This window comes from Musa acuminata, chromosome BXJ1-3, assembly GCF_036884655.1.
Source record: "Musa acuminata AAA Group cultivar baxijiao chromosome BXJ1-3, Cavendish_Baxijiao_AAA, whole genome shotgun sequence".
Lineage (NCBI taxonomy): Eukaryota > Viridiplantae > Streptophyta > Magnoliopsida > Zingiberales > Musaceae > Musa > Musa acuminata.
Genome location: NC_088329.1, coordinates 39,688,227 through 39,707,506, shown reverse-complemented (window position 1 = coordinate 39,707,506; position 19,280 = coordinate 39,688,227). Strand labels below are relative to the sequence as shown.

Sequence of the window (19,280 nt, the reverse complement as noted above, 5' to 3'; positions counted from 1 at the left end):
TTAACTATTAGTCTCTGACCTAATCCACTTGCCTCATTGCTTCTGATATAGTGGTTGAGTGGCCTTGAATTTGACTTACTCTTTCTTGGAGACAGAATCAGGTGTGATGCCTGACTTTTAGACATCAAAAACACATCATAAAACTGCATGAGTGTGGATTAGAGCATCAGAATTAGTGTCCATAAAGAATATTCATTACTGTTCTTTGCATTTTGGGAGGGCATTGAAGTAATAGGCATTCCTGGATTTTTGTGGTTGGTGCTGTCTTCTACATCTTAACCAAGGTAGCTGCTGGTTACTGATTGATGGACGTGGACTCTGCCAGACCACATTCTTTCCACAGAATATTCTAGTTCTCGGTCCTTGATCCTGGGTGAGTTCTTTTTCTCTTCACCTTCTTATAGAAGACTTTGCACAAGTCGTTGACCACATAAAGGATACCACTTATCTGTAGTAGTCCAAAATGAAGCATGACTGTTTACATAGATCTGTCAAAGTTGGTCTCTAGATCCTGCACTAAAAGGTGCATCATACACTTGTAGCAACCTCATTCTTTTAGTTGATATCAAGGATCTTTCAACTGGTCTAATGTTCACGCACTAGTTTTAGAGCTTCAGGAAGGAATAGGGAGAAGGATAATTGTTTCAAATGTTTAAACATGCAGAAAACAAATATTTAAATGACAAAAGAGAGTCATTTTGATCTACAATTTCTGAAGTTAAGATTGACAATTGGAACTGTTTAGCTTGAACTTTAAAACTAAATTAAAAGTAAAGCTGATGTTGGGTCTTTTTGAGTTACCATACATTTTAGGTGCTGAAGGTAGTGATATTGATGCTGTTTTACCTTTTCTTTATTTTCTCTGTTTTATATTAAGTTGATTCTGAATGTAATCTTGGAGGATATGCAGAACCTTTATTTTGTTGTGTTACCTGCTATAATTGATGAGCCATGTGCTCAATAGTTGCTGGGAAGATACTATGGCTTTGTGCCAGTTGTTTTGTATCATTTGCTCCATTGTTTATCAGAAATAAAATTCATCTTCCTAACCAAAAATGTATACAGAAAAAGAGGTTAGATGGGAGAATTCATTATGGGAGAATTAGAAGAAATAATGCTATTTGTGTTGAATTTCTAATTCTAACAAATAAGATTATCTGCATGATCAAAATCCTGCCCGAGGGTAAGAAACATTAGGAAGTATTGGTCATAGTATTCTAACTGTAATTTCACATCATTCAGCATATCTTCATAATTAATTAGGAACAAGAGAGAAAATCCTGCTGTTGTTATGAATTCACAAATCCTTGACTAAATCTGGACGTCTATCACAATAAAGCAATGACAGGTCAATTTGGTTCATGAATAGATACCGATAGAATGGTGAAATCATTCCATAATCATAATTAGTTATAGTTTTCTTATTTAATTGAGAATATCATAAAAATAATATTGATCCCTTTTTTTCTCTCGAATAGGATAAGTAGAATAGCTTCTCTCATTTGATAGGGAACAGTGCAAGCAATGTTAAGTAGACAACTTGTAGCTCTGCACCTTGTCCACAAATATGTTGGATTAAAGTATGAGAGCAGGGGGAGCAGTACCAACTTGATTGGGACTTTAAGAGATTGTCCAATTGGAATTCAAATCTGTAACATTTTGTAGAAGTGAATTTTTCAGATGATGTTTTGACCATTTTTTACTTCTTGAATCTTGGAAAAAGAGTTACATTTAGAAAGTGAAAGAGAACTCCTAAATGGACACTGATGAAATTTCATGGGTAAATGCATGCTATTTGTGTTTATGAAATTAGATTCTTTTCACATTACTGACTTTATTGTGTTCAAATTATTTGTTTTCACTTGAAAGATTGAGACTTCAGTATGTTCACTTCCCCAGAAAAAAAGCCTCAATTCTGTTTTCTTATTAGTTTAGAAACATCAACACATAAACGGTGTTAACAAAATCACTCAGATAAGTACAACATATGTTTACCGACATACAAAAAAAATGTTTCTCTGACTAAAATCCTTTACACCTAAGCAGAGTCATAATATCTAGATGATGCTAAGACTCATTCTCATATTGTAATGTTACCGCTTTTGAGCCTCATTAGTTTTTTTAGAACATCAAAAGTGGAACCTCATAGCTTGACAGATTATTATAATAGAATACCTGTACTCATCTACTTGTTGCAGGTTCCATTAGATGCTGTTTCACTAAGCAAAATTATAAGAGGAGAAATCCTTTAAAACCTAAAACCTACCACTAGTCTCAGTAAGAGAACTTCTTGGCCCAAATCTGCCTGTATGGGGATTAATTCTGCCAGAGACAATGCCTTCCCTCTTGTATGATTTGTACCAAAGTAGACTTCCCTGAATAATATAGCCTGCAATGTCACAGGAAAAGGGGAAGAAAGTGCATGGCCAGCTAGACATGGTTTAAAGTCAACTGAAGTTGATATCTTCTAAGCCTGATGAGTGAAGCTACAGAACTTCTAAGACATCATTAATTAGGATGGATGCACATAAAGTATAATGCAAGCTTCCTTCAAATGAAATCGAATTGTCAAATTAAGTTTGTAACTTGCAACCCATCTGCAATCTCTTTCATTTTTTTTTTTTTTACTACAATCTGGGAGCTTGTACTGATTCTTTTATTCATGTTGATCCATCTAAAAGCTTAAGCCGATAGATGAGATGGGATCTTTCATTTATATTTCGGACACAGGACAAACTCAGCTTATGAAGAAATATAAATGTCAGAAAATTTTAGGTGATGATTAATATGAAAAGCTGAATTGTTCTTTTGTAGGTTTTTTGTTATTGTTAGACTTCAGTTCTTCTCCATGCATCCTTTACATGCTAACTTCTCTTACCACAGATTATGATTGCTGTATGCAATCTGGACATCAAAGTTGATGATGCAGATATCATTTCCAATACATTTTATCAATTTCTTTGGAAATATTTTGCATATTTGAAGCATGGAACCCTTTATTTAAAATCCCAAAGGTTATATCCTGATTTCCGAATAGTCTCATGTTTGATGTGAATTACAACTCCATTTATGATAGTCATCAGATCATTATCCTTTAATGCTTTTAATATCTTTTGTCATAGTCAAATGTTGGAAAAATATTGTATTCAGATATATTAATATTGGATATGCATGAAATGCTGATCATATGGCCGTGTCTAGAAATTTTGAATAGGAACCCAAGTGCAGATATGCATGGTAAAACAGATATATACAAATATTTATGGACATATCTCTTTTTTTAATAAAGAAATATATTTAAATGGATTAACCCATGCAACCTTAGCCATAGGATGGCATCCCAATTCTGTGATCTTATGGATATTTGCTTTTTGATGCTCGATACCAATTAAAAATATTATCATCATTGTTAATTAATAAAAAAAACTCGTATTATATATATATATATATATCATAATATAGTCTGATGGGATAACTGACATATTAACTTAATCACTTAATTATGTATTATAATCTTATTAACTCCGAACATAGTTTAAAATCAGATCCTAATATAGTGTATGTGAGACAAAGCCACCACATCATATATAAGATAAATTAAAATTAAACCTTAGTATGGTGCATGTGAGACATAACTATCGACATATAAGGAATAGCTCAGTGATGACTACATGTAGGAACACATATTTTGATTTCGTTTATGAATGATCCTTTTGACTCAAGTCCCTCATCATGTTCAAAAACTAAATTGGCTCTGATATCATTTTATCATAACCCAACGTGTTTCTTGATTCCGTTCACAAATAACTCTTTCCGACTCAGGTCTCTTATCATATCAACTATAATATTATTTATCACAATGTGATATGGTGGGATAACTGAAATATTAAATTCGTGGAACTTAAAGTAATAGCTCAAAATGTCTAAACCCAAGTAATAGCTCAAACTCCTTATGTGAGACTAACTAAGCGACACAATATATAATTTTTATCATTTAAAAATATTATAATATTTCTTCTAATTAAAATCACCTTTACACTTTTTTTTTATTTTATTATTTATTTTATATAATTTATATATAAAGAATGCAATATAAGGTAGATGATACCTAATAGACATTAAATTGAGTAACATAAATATAAAAAACTGAAGCGAGGAAAAGCCAATAATAAATTCTTCTACGAGTAAATTTATTTTTTATCATATTAAATTAGGGGGTTTTACATGTATCTTCTTATAATGTTTGGAAATAACATGTCCATCATCATCATTATATATATATATGTATATATATATATATGTATATATATATATATGTATATATATATATGTATATATATACATACATATATGGGGACTGTACGGGATCAGCGTCATGCCTTTCTAACTCGGGCCGATTTGATCGGATTTGAACTCGTTATATAAACCGGGCGGATTGCGAGGGGCCGCGGCCGGTCTATTTATAGATCAAGTCGTCGGACTTGACCCCCAATTAAGGCTTTGAGCGGTCGGTCTGTTGCGCTCGTCTTCTAGGGTTTCGATCTTCTTTGCCTCTGAGACCCTCTTCTCTGCGGCGCCCGGTGACCTCTCAGGTAAGATCTGAGATAGGAGTTTGATTTCATTCTCGATTTCTTTTTCTCCTCTGTTTCCTCTCGTTTATCGGCAATTTCAGCTTCAAGATCTTGTTGTTCTTCAAGTTGGAGGTCCCTCTTCTTTTTTTCTCTCTTCGAATGTTTCTTTTGATGGTATTCTTAGATGATAAATCATTTAAACCTTCCAAATCGGTTTAGGGGTTAAGATCTGAAGATTAGCTAGTGGCGTCAGCAATTTCTCACGGGTACGGTTAGGGTTTTAGTGGTTTTGCTGTCTGGAATCCGAGTAAAGCGCTAGCCTTATCCTTGGTCTCGATGAAACATGAATATATTCTTTTTCTGCACCTAAGATTCCTTGCGAAGTTAGAAAGCTTGGTTGATACATGTATTTCTTGCTTCTTTGGCTGTTAATTGGTTATCAGGTCGATAGTAAGTCTTAAAGAACTTTACTTTTGTTGTAGGCGTTGGTATTTTCTGAAGTTAAGATTCTGTCATTTTACTTATTGTTTTCCTAGTTGGCCTTTATTCATTATCTTGAAGCCAGCAGATATTAAGATAGACGATTACCTTTTCCCGTTGCCATCGTTGTTGTGCACTATCTGTGGGAAATATTTCATTCATCACGTATGATTTAATGACAGTAGTTTCTAGTAGGCCAAATGGTTGATCTGATTGCCCTTTTAAGTTGTTCGTTATGGATTAAAGTGGTCAATATCATAGAAGTAGGATATGTAGAGTAATCATATGGATTTAGGTTATCAACCTTGTAGATTTAGATATTAAGATAGACGATTACCTTTTCCCGTTGCCATCGTTGTTGTGCACTATCTGTGGGAAATATTTCATTCATCACGTATGATTTAATGACAGTAGTTTCTAGTAGGCTAAATGGTTGATCTGATTGCCCTTTTAAGTTGTTCGTTATGGATTAAAGTGGTCAATATCATAGAAGTAGGATATGTAGAGTAATCATATGGATTTAGGTTATCAACCTTGTAGATTTGTCAGGTGACAAGCTACTAACATACTTATGATTGGTTTGACAAATCATGGATGTCATGAGAATTTGGCCAAATTAGACAATGTCTTTGTTTGTTTGTCCCATTCAACAGGTTGGATTTACCAAATCTGTAGACTTTGATACACATTATGTGTTTGTACCTTTCTCTTTAAGATGAACAAATTCTTTGAACATGTTCCATTTTCGCATCACTGAAAATATCTGGATATTCCATATTCTCATTTACCATATGATTTCTTGTAAGAAAAGTTTCTGACTTTTTACCTTTTGCTTGGCGAAATTGCAAGAGGACTGGAATGTACTATCTCAATTAGTAATAAAAACTTCTGTATGCTAGACTTTTATGCTGTCTTGATTATAAAATTGGCTGATTAATTGTTGAGACAGTAGCGTGAGGGTAAGGGTTGACCATTTTCCAATGTATTTTTGTTGCTAGACTATACTTTATTCTTGAAACAAAAAAAATCTTTTTTTATGGGCCCTATTTTTAGCAAGGAGATATATTTTTGTCGCTTTTCATGTATAATTATGAACTTGTAGAAATCAAATAAATATAATTTCTAGCATGGTGTGCAATATATCGTTTGACATTATATGCTATTGAGGGATTTTCTCTATGACTGCTGCTGTCACATTATGTTGGCTGGTTTGGCCAACCCGATCTGATTGAAATTTCAATTGTCTGCAAATGCAATAGAAATGAGCCATATTGTTTCTTTATTAATGATTCATTTCAATTGATTTTACAGGTTTGTTATTTGGATTTTTTTTATTATCGTCTTACCAGTTTGTTGAATCAAATGGTGATATTTTTTTCCTGCCTGTAGCTGATCCTATATTTATCCTCAATGTTTGTCCTTGATTGCAGTTATTAGTTGAAAATGTCAGAACCAGAGGAGTACTGCTGCTTTATCGGCAGCCTTTCATGGTCGACAACTGATGGAGGTTTGAAGGATGCATTTCATAAATTTGGCCATCTTGTGGAGGCAAAGGTAACATTCTGTATGATTTTGCACTTTCTCTTTCTGGATCATGTGAAATCTGTTTGTTTTCTCTCTTACTCTCCACATCACATTTTCTTTGCTAATTGGTTGCTCACTTAAAAATTTCATTAGCTATTGTAATGTTGTACAAACTTCTTTTTTCTTCCATTAATGAACAGTAATTATTTTGTAGGAAAATGGTTACAGTTTGGTCCTCTGTGATACAAGTCTTATTTTTTTGTTTTTTAAGTATAACATAGTCTCTTCGGTGAATGCTCTATAGTCAGGTAAAGGTTCGCCTAATTATGTTGTTTATGTTTCACTAAATACAGCAATGATCCATACTGTTAATCAACAATGAGCAATGAAGACAGTCGCTGGTGACTGTAGCATATTATTTTCATTGTTACTATGATATGGTGTTTTCTTTTGTTAATAGTACTAGGTTTGTGTTCTAATCTCTAAGATGTAGGAATAAAAATTTATTTAGGTGTCTTTTCTACTTTTTTTTACTCTGTTGTGTTCTTTCTTTGCGAGAATCCGGGTTGCCTTATTTTAATGCATGATAGTTTGTGGTGCAAGTTCAACAAATTATGTTACTAATGTGTAGCTAGGTACAAAAGTAATCTTATACTGTTAATAAGTGACGATCAGTACAAAAGGAAGCATGCTGTGTTAGCAAGATGGTAATTCATGTTACTTGTTTTTACTCTGTTATGTTGTTTCTTTGCCAGGATGCGGTTTGCCTTACGTGAACGCCTGATAGTTTATGGTGCAAGTTTAACAAATTATGTTACTAACATACACGAATAATGTGATCAGTACCAAAGTATGCTGTGTTAGCAAGATGTTATTTTTATAATCATCACCACGTTATATTACCTTGGATAATGGCACTTAGACTTTTGTTTTAATACTTAAGAAGTAGGTGTACTTTTTTATGGATTTTGAAAATCCTGAAGTTACACATTACATTGATTTCCGATGGGCTAAAAGTTTGATAGCTATGGTTTGTCCTTTTGCTGGTGCTTATGAACTAGTGCTTAGTCTTTATATCTGCAATGTTCACTAGAATATTTCATTTGGAAATGCTCTTTGGTTATTGTGGTATCTTGCAACCCGCAGGTTGTCGTTGACAAATTTTCTGGTCGTTCTCGTGGATTTGGCTTCGTCACTTTTGATGACAAGAATGCCATGGAAGATGCCATTGAAGCCATGAATGGAATGGATCTAGATGGACGATCTATTACTGTGGAAAGAGCACAACCACAAGGTCCTGGTAGCAGGGATCGTGATGTGGGGCGTGACTTTGATCGAGATCGCGGCCGTGGCCGTGGCCGTGGTCGGGGATTTGGTGGTGGTGGACGAAGTTCAAACAGTGGTGACTGCTTTAAATGTGGCAATCCTGGTCACTTTGCTAGGGAATGCCCTTCTGGTGATGGTGCACGAGGGGATAGGTATGGTGGTAGGGAGGACAGATATGGGGGTAGTCGTGGCGGTAATAGCCGATATGGACCTGACAGGAATGGGGATCGTTTCACTAATCGGAACAGAGATGGGGGAAGCCGTGGGGGTCCTGGAGGTGATCGTTATAATCGTGAACGCTCTGGTCCATATGAACGCCCTAGTGGAGGTGGCAGTGGCTATAGATCTTGATCCTGTTGCAGCTGCTGTTACAGGTATGAATATACTGCACCATTACTTTGGTCTTTGGTGGTTTTGCAAAATAATTATTGGCTTTGATGTCATTATGCAGCCGTGGAGCTAGTATATCATTACAACTGATTTAGGAGGCAGTGGGCAATGTATTACTGGCTTTCATTATCGTCTCACTGTTCTCTGCTTTGGATCTGTCAGGCATGCTATTTCCATCGCTGCTTCAGGGCTTGGGAACCACTCATTCAGATGTTATGTTGCTTTGATACAGTGCCTGTTCTTGATGGAAAAACTACTGCTTTTTGGTACTTTAAGCTTTATGCATTTGACCGTGTTGGATTATATGGTTTGGTAAGATCTTTTATCGTGGTCTTGGATTTGGAATGTTGTTGATCTGATGATGCTGTCGGAGAACCTCTGATGAAACGATACACCCTCGTCAGTAAGATCTCTGATCTTCAGCGGGATCGAATGGTGTCTCTTGGAAAATGATTGTTCTCACTTAAGAAATGCCTGAAATAAATATAAAGTAAGTGGTTGTTTTGTCTCCGATGACCGCAACTAGTTTGACCAATATTCTTTTCTCTGGGAAGGAAACCTGGTAAATTTCATTGTTTCTGCCGAAATTTTGAGTTATTCTGGCATCCTAAGTTCTCATACTTTGTTGAACTTTTGGCAGGTTCAATTTGGCCTTGTGATCATTCTCAATGAGTTTTGAGATACCTAGTATCTTGCATTGTTCTGATTATCTTATCCAGTAGTGTCTCCTGATTCCTGGATTGCCTGTCAGAGGTTTAAGTGCCTGAGTTGCTCTCCTAAATTATGATCCTTTTTGGGGTCTGATCTCTCCCTTTTAGGCCATTTGGATGTAAAAAGAGAAGAAAAAAAAAATTGCCTCTTGGACCCTGTGGGATGCATGTATTGGAGGTGTTACCAACTTAGTACTCTTTCAAAAGACATCTGCAGGTCTTACATATATCTCATGTGCGGGTTTAAGTTCTTTCTTCACCCAAGATTGGAAAGATTCTATTTTATTTATCAGAAATTTATACCCAAACTGTTGGAGAAGATGCATTTCTGGAACTGATGTGTTCCAAGCAACGTGCACATTGGATGCTCCATCCACTCGCACATTTTTGTTTTCCAAGACTGTATCGTGCCTATGTGGTTCATTATTTTGTTGTCGGCACCTTGTATGCGTCTGTCTGTCTGTGTATCACACGCTTATGTGGTTCGTTATTTGTGTTGTATGCTACACCTGATATGCTTCTAAATTGCTGCCACTGGCAATTGAATTTCGTATGTAGTTATATATCTTTTTAATCTAAATGGTTCTTTTCGAGGCACTTCCGTGATGCTACCTACCTACCTGCCGTTTGTCATTTCGAAGGTGTTCATTTGTTTCTGATAACCAATCTGTGTGCCATCGGGGATTAATCATCTATGTGCTGCATGTTTTAAGTTCGTATGAATAAAAATAGTCTCACAAACCTTATGGTTTCCAGGCCTCAAGGCGGTCTGCTGGTAGCTCTTCAAGCCTTCTCCCACTGCAAATTAATGTCTATGATTCAAAACCAGTCTTCAAAAAAAAAAAAATGATCAGTGCGAGATCGTTTCTTGTCAAGACCTAACCTGGAATTTGAAATTGACGGTTTTGAAAATGAACCGAGGCACACTTGACACCCCCAGAACCCCGAGGAGGCCAGGACCCACCGTAAGTGACTTTGGACTCTCAAATGTTGGAACCAATTCTCAAAAACTGCTGAAGCAGTGGTACATGCAGACACTTCTCTACCGTAGACGAGCGGCTAACGGGAGCCCACATCTCCTGCCTTACATCGCCTCAATTGGTATACGGTCGGCTGCCATGGGAGAGACGGACGGTTGGTTAGATAGTATTTGGTGGCCGTTTGCCGCGCCTCGTGGGCAAAATGGTTGGATTCTGAGCTGGGGGCCCACCCGCAGATCCCCATTAGTTGCGTCTCGATGATGGCCGCCTTTACACAGTCACTATCGAGAGCTGCAGGTTGGGTACGCAGCAATCCTCCGCCCAATGCCTTCTAACCGTTCCTGCCGTAGCAGCCTGACGGATGAGAGGTGAGTCGGTGAATGCAAGAGTGGTTCGCACGCCATCTTCCTCTTGTGCGTGTGTATATATATAGGAGCGTGTGGCAGTCACTGACTCGTACCACACGGCAACTCCCTTACGTACATACATACACAGCAGCGGCGCAGCTGTCGAGGCCATCAGCCGGCAACAATGGACCAAAGCTGCGCAGCTGAATCGGCGAGCAAGATCCGTGAGATCCGCAGAGAGCAGAGAGCTGATGGCCCGGCTGCCATCATGGCCATCGGAACCGCTAATCCTCCCAACGTCATCGACCAGGTCAACTTCGCCGACTTCTACTTCAGGATGACGAACAGCGAAGACAAACAGGAGCTCAAAGAGAAGTTTAAGCTCATCTGTGTGACCTCCCTCCTCTTCTCGTTTCATCTCTCGTCTTCTCTTCTCTTCTTCGCCATTGTTCTTCTTTAAGCTAACATCATGTATGACATCTTTGGAACTGGTTTGAAGGCGATCGCACGACGGTGAAGAATCGGTACGCCCACCTGACCGAGGAAATCGTGGAACAGAACCCCAACCTGCGCAACCCCACGGTGCCATCCCTCGAGACTCGCCTGCGCATCATGATCGAGGCGGTACCCAATTTGGGGAAGGAAGCAGCCGCCAAAGCGCTCAAGGAATGGGGCCAGCCCAAGTCCATGATCACCCACCTCGTCTTCTGTTCCGGCGCTGGCGTCGACATGCCCGGCGCGGACTACCAGCTCGTCAAGCTCCTCGGGCTCTCGCCCTCCGTCAAGCGGGTCATGCTGTACCACCTCGGCTGCTACGGCGGCGGCACCGTGCTCCGCGTCGCCAAGGACCTCGCGGAGAACAACAGAGGCGCCCGTGTGTTGGTGGTCAACGTCGAGATCACCACCGTGAGCGCTTTCCGAGCCCCGGACGAGGCCCACCTCGATAGCCTCGTCGGCCAAGCTCTCTTCGGCGATGGCGCGGCAGCGTTGATCGTGGGGGCCGACCCGATCCAGGGCGTCGAGAAACCGATCTTCGAGATGGCAATAGCGGCACAGACGCTGCTGCCGGAGAGCGAAGGCAAGATAGGAGGGCAGCTCAAGGAATCGGGCCTCGCCATCCACCTGCACCGGGACGTCCCCAAGATCATCTCCAAGAACATCGAGGACGCCCTAATGGACGCGTTCAAACAGTTGGGCATCTCGGACTGGAACTCCTTGTTCTGGGTGGCGCACCCCGGCGGTCCGGCCATCCTCAACCACGTGGAGACGAAGCTGAAGCTGGAGCCGAAGAAGCTGCAGGTGACGAGGCGCGTGCTGCGAGAGTTCGGGAACATGTCGAGCGCCACCGTGTTCTTCGTGCTGGACGAGATGAGGAAGCAGTCAGCGACGGAGGGGTGGGCGACGACCGGCCAGGGGCTGGAGTGGGGAGTGCTCTGCGGACTCGGACCGGGCATCACCGTGGAGACTGTGGTGCTCCGCAGCGTGCCTCTGTGACACCTCCTTCCTACCCCGGCGCTGTGGTACGACTACACACATGATATGACGTGATGCATGGGTATTATTCTCGTCTAAGTTTTTATGGTCAAAGAATAAAGGTCCACTTTGCGGGCCTCGTGGTCCCCTTAGCAGAAGTTACTGCGAAGGCCGTATTGTCCTGTGTACTATGTCACATCGCCCACAAGATTATATTATTCGCCTGTACTGAATATTAAGGTTGTCATTGTTTACTTGGTCTTATCTTCTCGATGGTGTCAGAATGATCGCAAATAATTCAAGCGACAAAGATGATCCATTTTCAAAATACTATCATATACCAAAGGTGATGGGGATAGTAAATGGCAACGTGACACGCCACGGGGTCAGCCACGCCAGGACAATACTCTACCCAAAGAAGGCAATAACGTCGACGCGATAGCGCTGACGTCACCCGCTTTCAGACAACGACTTCGTCGTCGTCTGACCCAACATACTTGGCCGAGGCAGAGGAGAGCGACGACCGAGGCATGCCCATGCCCTGCGACAGTTCGGTTCTCCACGCAACGACAACGGCAGTATCAGACGTCATCAGAGGTATGATCCTGCCCCTGTAGGCAGGCACATCATGTAACACTAAACTTTCCTATAATACCCTAGAGTTCCAAACGATGGGGAAGGAGGACAAATTTCACTCCAAATCATCTAACTTGATCGTCGGAGGGGTCGGGACGAGCTTCCAACCCGACCCGTGTGCAGGTAAGGAGAAGGTGCCTTCCCCAGGGCATCCCGACGATCCCAAGTGTGGTCCGATCCGCACGGTCGGTCACTCCGACAACCCCAAGAAGCCCCTAGCAAAGATCCCCGCCATTTAGCCCCTAACCGAGCCGTGTCGGCCCCGAGACGCGACAGAAAGTTGTTTATATCAACAACTTTCTGATCCATTTTCAGAATGCTATCATATACCAAGGTTTATTATATATGAGCTCGCTACTCCCTCACGTCTACATTCCTTAAGGAATCCGAAAAGACTCCTTGGGGATGTCATATACCAAGATTTCATTTTTTTTCTTTCTTGGGGGACGTCATGTCGTGATGACTAGACATGCTTACGTGATGCCATATTATAATCAAGCCGAATGGACATGCCTAAGTGGCACAACAATACCATCATGCTAGTTTGGGATTTAGGACCTATTAGATACCATGTGCCTATGGTTGGCTACTAGATGTAACGTGTTGAATACTGATTAGCTTCTATCACATCTCTTATTTATTAAAAGAATGTTGGTAAATATTTCGTTTTTCGAAAAAAAACAATTTTTTTTTTCAAAAAGTATATATATATATATATATTATATTGGCCCTCTAAATTCTAGATATATTTACAATTAAATGCCCAAGTACAATATTCGCGCTCTTATTTGCATCCGTGCACTAAATAAAAGTAACTTATTCTCTGGTCTAAACTAATCATATCTGCTTATTAGCAAGCACCTATTGGTGCGACCCACGGATCGCGATCCGTGTGCTTCCACTAGACGGAATCCTCACCGTTGAATGCTAACCAATCCAACGGCGGTACCTAAGAGTTCGAACCCCTCGATTTCGGAATCCCGCCTTTTCCTCCCTATTAAAGACCCCGTCACGACACCATGTTCCCACACTTCGACGGCCCCTTCTCGATCGCGAAACCCTAATTATTCCAAAGTTGTTGCGTCGCAAACGATGGCGAGGACGAAGCAGACCGCTCGGAAGTCGACCGGGGGGAAAGCCCCGAGAAAGCAGCTGGCGACGAAAGCGGCGCGGAAGTCGGCGCCGGCAACTGGCGGGGTGAAGAAGCCGCATCGGTTCCGGCCGGGAACGGTGGCGCTGCGGGAGATCCGCAAGTACCAGAAAAGCACGGAGTTGCTCATCCGCAAGCTGCCGTTCCAGCGGCTGGTGCGGGAGATCGCGCAGGACTTCAAGACGGATCTCCGGTTCCAGAGCTCCGCCGTGGCGGCACTTCAGGAGGCGGCGGAGGCGTACCTGGTGGGGCTCTTCGAAGACACCAACCTCTGCGCCATCCACGCCAAGCGGGTTACCATAATGCCCAAGGACATCCAGTTGGCTCGTCGGATCCGCGGGGAGAGGGCTTGATGGCCGGCCGAGTTGGTAAAGAACAATGGGAATGTGTCTTTGGCATGGGCGTTTTGTTATGCAAGTACCATATATATATATAGCCTTGTAACTGTGGGGTGGTATGGATTTGGACTTTGCTTTACTAAACAACACGATGGAAATGTTTCGGCTTATTGTTGCTGATTTCCCTGCACATTTTGATAGGTTAGTGATTTTGTTGAGATCAGATGGCACCAACACATGTAAAAGAAGTCAAGCTCACTCTGTATACAATGTCATGGAATATCTATTGCATGTCCCTACAGGTAATCATGCAATAGCAAATCGCCAGCTTCAATTTCTTCAGCTTATCCTAGAAATATTTTCGAAAAAGATACTACTTATATTATAATAATTGATGTCAAGTCATAAAACAAGGGAAAAGCTCAAATATCTTATTGCAAAGATTCAGTCCATCCCAACATCTCAATGGGGGAGGAAAAACTTGACCAAAAGACATTGACTTGGAACGAAAAATGAGATTAATCAACACGATGAATTCAACAAAGGTGATCATCTGTTGCTTTGACCTAAGTTTGATTTAGGCAACAAAATCATAAGCTTAGTCAAACAGATGCTTCCATTTTGACCATATTTGGAAGAAGTTATGAAACCCGGTGCAGCCATTCTACCGCCGCAAGCTCTGCAGGATATATTGAGCATAGAGATCCCTGCGAGTATTCACCAACTGTAATTAGATTAACCTACCAATGTCTTGGTTGATCTATTACATAATTTATCAAGGTCTAAATTTTAGTGAGTCTCTTCTCTATGAGTTTTACCAAATATAGTAGTATTCCTGAGAAATATTAAGGGAAATGTGTTTTGACTATGAGAAACATGTTTGCTATATTTTCATTGATATGTTATTTTTATCCAGCTTACATTGAGTGTTGTATGGCTTCACGAGCAGTACTTGCAGGCAAGAATTCATTGACTGCAACCTCTTTGTTCTCATTCTTCTTGTCTGAAGTGTGTTTATCAAGGATTATGGCATGTATTCCTACTTGGAAAAGAGAAAGCAAACTTACAAAAAGCTTAATAAAAATATGAAAAATATGGATTTGACAGGATACAGTCTTCAAAGAATCGCCGAATCTCAGCAAGTCGATGGGGAGACAGCTCATTAAGGTCATTGAAGTGACGATATTCGGGATCATCAGCACAAACTGCAATGATCTTATCATCTTTCTCCCCCTGAAATCCAGGCAAACCAGTTGTAGCACTTTAGTTTGGAGTCAAAAATATTCACACTTTAAATTCTATCCAAATCATCACCTGATCAATCATTGGCATTAGTCCAATGGCCCTGGCTCGTAAAAAGCATCCAGGAAGAACTGGTTCCTAATCAAATAAACGTCCACAGTAATATATTAAGCATCAGTCAGCAGGCGTGATACAAAGTTGGCTATAAGCAGTAAGAGTTCAACCTGCATGAGGACCAAAACATCTATTGGGTCATTGTCTTCACAAAGTGTGCGAGGAATGAAACCATAGTTATGAGGGTAGACTACCGATGAGTACAAGACACGATCAACCTGTGAAATTTCGGGTGTTTGAATACTATAAGAAGAATATTATCTTACAATAGAAGAATATATAAAAGAGACCACATTAGAGTAAATCTTAGTAGATATTCTGGTAGGTTTCATATGTATTGACGATTGTTCACGGAAGATAAACACACCTTAATCAGCCCTGTCTTCTTGTCAAGTTCATATTTGACTTTACTTCCTTTCGTTATCTCCACAACCTATGTTATATATAGAAGAACGTAAGAACAAACAGACAACAATAGATGAATAAAAACAATATGAAGTAAAAAACTGTAGTCAGTTAAAAGCTGAAAATCATGTCAATCATCTTTAACCAATCATTGAACAAGCCATACATATTACTGCAGCCTCAGAGAAAATTATGCTTGACATTTATCATTTTTAGTATGACATCTCCCTGCCTATTGGTGCTGACACTCCACATCAAATTTTGCTTGTACTAATTGGTACTTCCAGTGCATATAATGCAATTTACTTAAACATCCGTTTGAACTTGTAGTGACAACTTTTTCCAAAGTTATGCAAATTGAAACCAAGTTAAGAACAGAGAGAATGTTACAGGGCTCAAGGAAAGTGAAGATTGGTTAACCAGTCTACCAGAACCCAAAGCTTTGGGCAACTGAATCACAGCGGCAGGCAACATCTAGCAGGCTGTGCTTAAACACAAAATTGACCACAACTGACTAACTATGGATCTGCTAATGCTGATACATGAGAGCTTGGCCTGCAGAACGAATTTTGCATAGTGGGATGAAGCCCCTAGCAAAGTTTACAATTCCATATTGATGCCTGTGAAAATTGATCCATTGCCCATATGTCTGAAAAGTTAGCCAATTCTTCCAATACATCATTCTCCAATGGCACTGCATAGAACTACACCTTGCCATGCAATTCCCCTTCCCATCTTGCCAATCAAAGGAAAAAGAAACAAATTGCTATACTTATTGTGAACTTTATAAGAGAACCAATGACTAGATTTCACATCTTCAAATCAAACAAGTCAAATGCTAAAATACTGACTTTAGAAACATGTAGAGAATATTGTGACACAGTGTAAGAATTCAAAGGATAAAAAGGACGAGAAAAAGAAAGAAACAAAGGATTTATTTGCATAAATCTCTCAAGACAGATAGATATGCAAAATTTATTACTAGATGGAGAAATCAATGGCAGTATTTCTCCCTTTTAATCTCCTGTTTCTTTTAGAGCCTTAGTCTGGCAAAATTGTCATTACTTCTCATCTGGTGGTCTTTGTGCTTTTCTAGCCCCTTTCCTACTGAAACTTATGTATGTTTGTTCTCCAAAGGCACAGAAAATTGTACTGGAATTCGTTTCTATTGACTGTATACTCCATCATGAAGCCTTATTTGATTAATGATAAGGATTCAAGCACTCAATACTAGGCATCAAGTAAAACCATTATCTTTACATCCCTGGTATTTGATTTTGTTTCATATCAACTTCCTATGTGGTATGAACTTAGAGAACACTTACAACATTGAAGACAGCAGGAGCACCAGGACCTGCACGAAATACAAGTATTTAGTCAAAAAAATTTATTTTGTTTAAATTTGAAGATGCAAATGTTACTTCTTTTTTTGCATAAGGTACTAACCTATTTCAAGATCATGCCAGGGATGTGCAGCTACCGATCTCCTTGACAATGATGATAGGATCCTTTCATTCAGCTGTGGAGCTGGGTGATTGTCTGCAGATGCAGCCTCATTTTCTTCACTCATATTTCTATAGAGAAAAGCAGGTGACATGTTATTGCATTACAAGAGTTATGCCTTTTAAATATCTTTTCTGAGCAACTAAAAGACGGAAACTCAGTGCACGATGTTCTGATCTCATCAATGTGGGTCGGGGCATGGTCACTTTACACAGCCCTACCCTGTCACCGAGGCTAAACAACTAAAAAACAAATATATGTAAGGCATTGTAGACTTTGAAAAGCTTTTGTGCTTACAAGTCTTTAATAAAACTTTTTAAGTTGGAAACAGAAGATGGACCAAACAAAGCTACAAAACTCAATACAAATTACCATTAAAAATCACTGACAACTGAGCCACCATAGATATGCAAACTTGTTAGATATGAGTAGCCAAATTGCAACTGGAAAGTGATCTTAGTATGCAGGTTCACGTTTGCAATTTTGACACTTTATAATTCCATCTTGCTAGATATACATTTTTCTTGCCGTAAGACTTCTACTTTGCATTGTCAATTCAATATATAGTGGACATATGAATTGAAATTTGGTCACTTGAGGAAATTATTTATTTATCCATTTTCTTTTCTGCTCCTTTCTTGCATTTTGTTTCATTTTTTGGGGGGGGGGGGGGTCATCAACTAAGGTACACATCGACATATTTTCTTTTGGCATTTCTTCAATGACAATATTGGTTAAGAAACAAGTTGGAAATGGTCATGATATTAGATCCAAGGTGCTAAGGATTATCTATAGTTTCAAAGGTGTCAAGTGAAACTTTAGACATTTTACATAAAGCATGTTACCACCACCTTGCTAGTGTATTAACGTGCATATACGCTTGTTATCACCATACATATAGGCATAGATACAATAGTAATTGGTACAAATTGCATAAGCAACCCGTCTATTCTATGATTAATCCTCTTAAGGCTATGTAGATGGTATCACCGTGTAAAAAGTACTCGTGGAACGAATCCTTTACTTCGTGATGCTCGATCGACAAACGCGAATCAAGCTTGCCAACAATTGCAGAGTTAATTAAAGAAAATAAACCCCAAACCAACATAGTGGATTGCCCGTTCATCCGATCATTCTAAACAAGATTTCGAGTTGGATCTACAACGATCGCATGGCGATCATGCAAAACGTACCAGTTTTCTACCACAAAACACGAAATCATCAAGATCAAGAAGCGTCTCACGTCAAATCGAGCAAGTAAAAAGCCAGATTAACGAGGATCTAAACAGAATACAAATGACAGAATAAATCGGGCAACGAAATCCGCATCAGATCACGTGAGAGAGAGCGACCTTTCTCCCCAGAAAGAAAATTGCAGGAGGATCAAGAGCGAGTAGAGGAGAAAGAATCCCGAGAAAGGTATCATCGCGAGGGCGTCGCTCTTACCTCGACCAATGACTCACTCGGACGCCAAGGTTTTGGGGAGGGAGACGGAGGACGGGGGAGAGATCGACGCCGGTCGAATGGGTTGCTCTGCGAGAGAGATTGGTCGGGGTAGGGGGTATTTATAAGCTCCCGGACCGGGTTCGGCGCGGGGCTATTGACTTCCCCCGCTACGACGATGGAAGAGGGCGGGAAGCCGCGTGTTCACGTCTTCGCGGTGAAGGAAGAGGTATCGTCACCGCCCGTAAACGAAAGGCTGAGCTAAGCTTTATCCTTGATGTCCGGTCGATACATCGCCTTTACCATTAGTCAATAATATATATATATATATATATATATATATATATATTATAAAATTTATGATTAAATATCTTCTTATATATATTTTTTATTTTATCACTTTAAAATTTCAAAAATCAAACCTTTACTAGTATTACCTATCACATCGCTGTTTCTGTACGTTGGGCATGCAATCTTCTCCGGCATCCATTCTCGTGTATGCGGTCCGATACACTAGAAGAGAGAGAGAGAGAGAGAGAGAGAGAGAGAGCGACTTTGGAGGCAATGAATGCAAACAAACCAATGCACGATGACGGTGGAGCTTAAAAGATGGATTTGGATGGACGTGGTTCTTTGTGGGCACACATC

At 40.0% G+C, this 19,280-nt stretch overlaps 4 protein-coding genes across 4 annotated transcripts; 3 read left to right on the top strand and 1 right to left on the bottom strand.

Moving 5' to 3' along the window:
• The first annotated feature begins 4,433 nt into the window (after window positions 1-4,433).
• Window positions 4,434-8,631, top strand: LOC135629404 (glycine-rich RNA-binding protein RZ1A-like). Its single transcript, XM_065136717.1, has 4 exons — window positions 4,434-4,592; window positions 6,482-6,605; window positions 7,722-8,275; window positions 8,353-8,631. Exons 2-3 carry the CDS (start codon window positions 6,495-6,497, stop codon window positions 8,250-8,252), a joined length of 642 nt encoding a protein of 213 aa, XP_064992789.1. The 5' UTR covers window positions 4,434-4,592; window positions 6,482-6,494; the 3' UTR covers window positions 8,253-8,275; window positions 8,353-8,631.
• A 1,497-nt stretch (window positions 8,632-10,128) lies between these two features.
• LOC135629398 (chalcone synthase 6-4-like) lies at window positions 10,129-12,055 on the top strand. Its single transcript, XM_065136705.1, has 2 exons — window positions 10,129-10,717; window positions 10,828-12,055. Exons 1-2 carry the CDS (start codon window positions 10,513-10,515, stop codon window positions 11,820-11,822), a joined length of 1,200 nt encoding a protein of 399 aa, XP_064992777.1. The 5' UTR covers window positions 10,129-10,512; the 3' UTR covers window positions 11,823-12,055.
• Window positions 12,056-13,478: 1,423 nt separating this feature from the next.
• Window positions 13,479-14,093, top strand: LOC135629389 (histone H3.2). Its single transcript, XM_065136688.1, has one exon. The coding sequence runs from the start codon at window positions 13,530-13,532 to the stop codon at window positions 13,938-13,940; it is 411 nt and encodes a 136-aa protein (XP_064992760.1). The 5' UTR covers window positions 13,479-13,529; the 3' UTR covers window positions 13,941-14,093.
• A 237-nt stretch (window positions 14,094-14,330) lies between these two features.
• Window positions 14,331-18,862, bottom strand: LOC103979098 (soluble inorganic pyrophosphatase). The gene is made up of 9 exons (XM_009395131.3): window positions 18,636-18,862; window positions 17,133-17,260; window positions 17,012-17,040; window positions 15,649-15,714; window positions 15,392-15,499; window positions 15,240-15,305; window positions 15,038-15,158; window positions 14,847-14,928; window positions 14,331-14,632 (listed from the first exon to the last, which is right to left on the bottom strand). Exons 2-9 carry the CDS (start codon window positions 17,254-17,256, stop codon window positions 14,590-14,592), a joined length of 639 nt encoding a protein of 212 aa, XP_009393406.2. The 5' UTR covers window positions 17,257-17,260; window positions 18,636-18,862; the 3' UTR covers window positions 14,331-14,589.
• Between the last annotated feature and the right edge of the window lie 418 nt (window positions 18,863-19,280).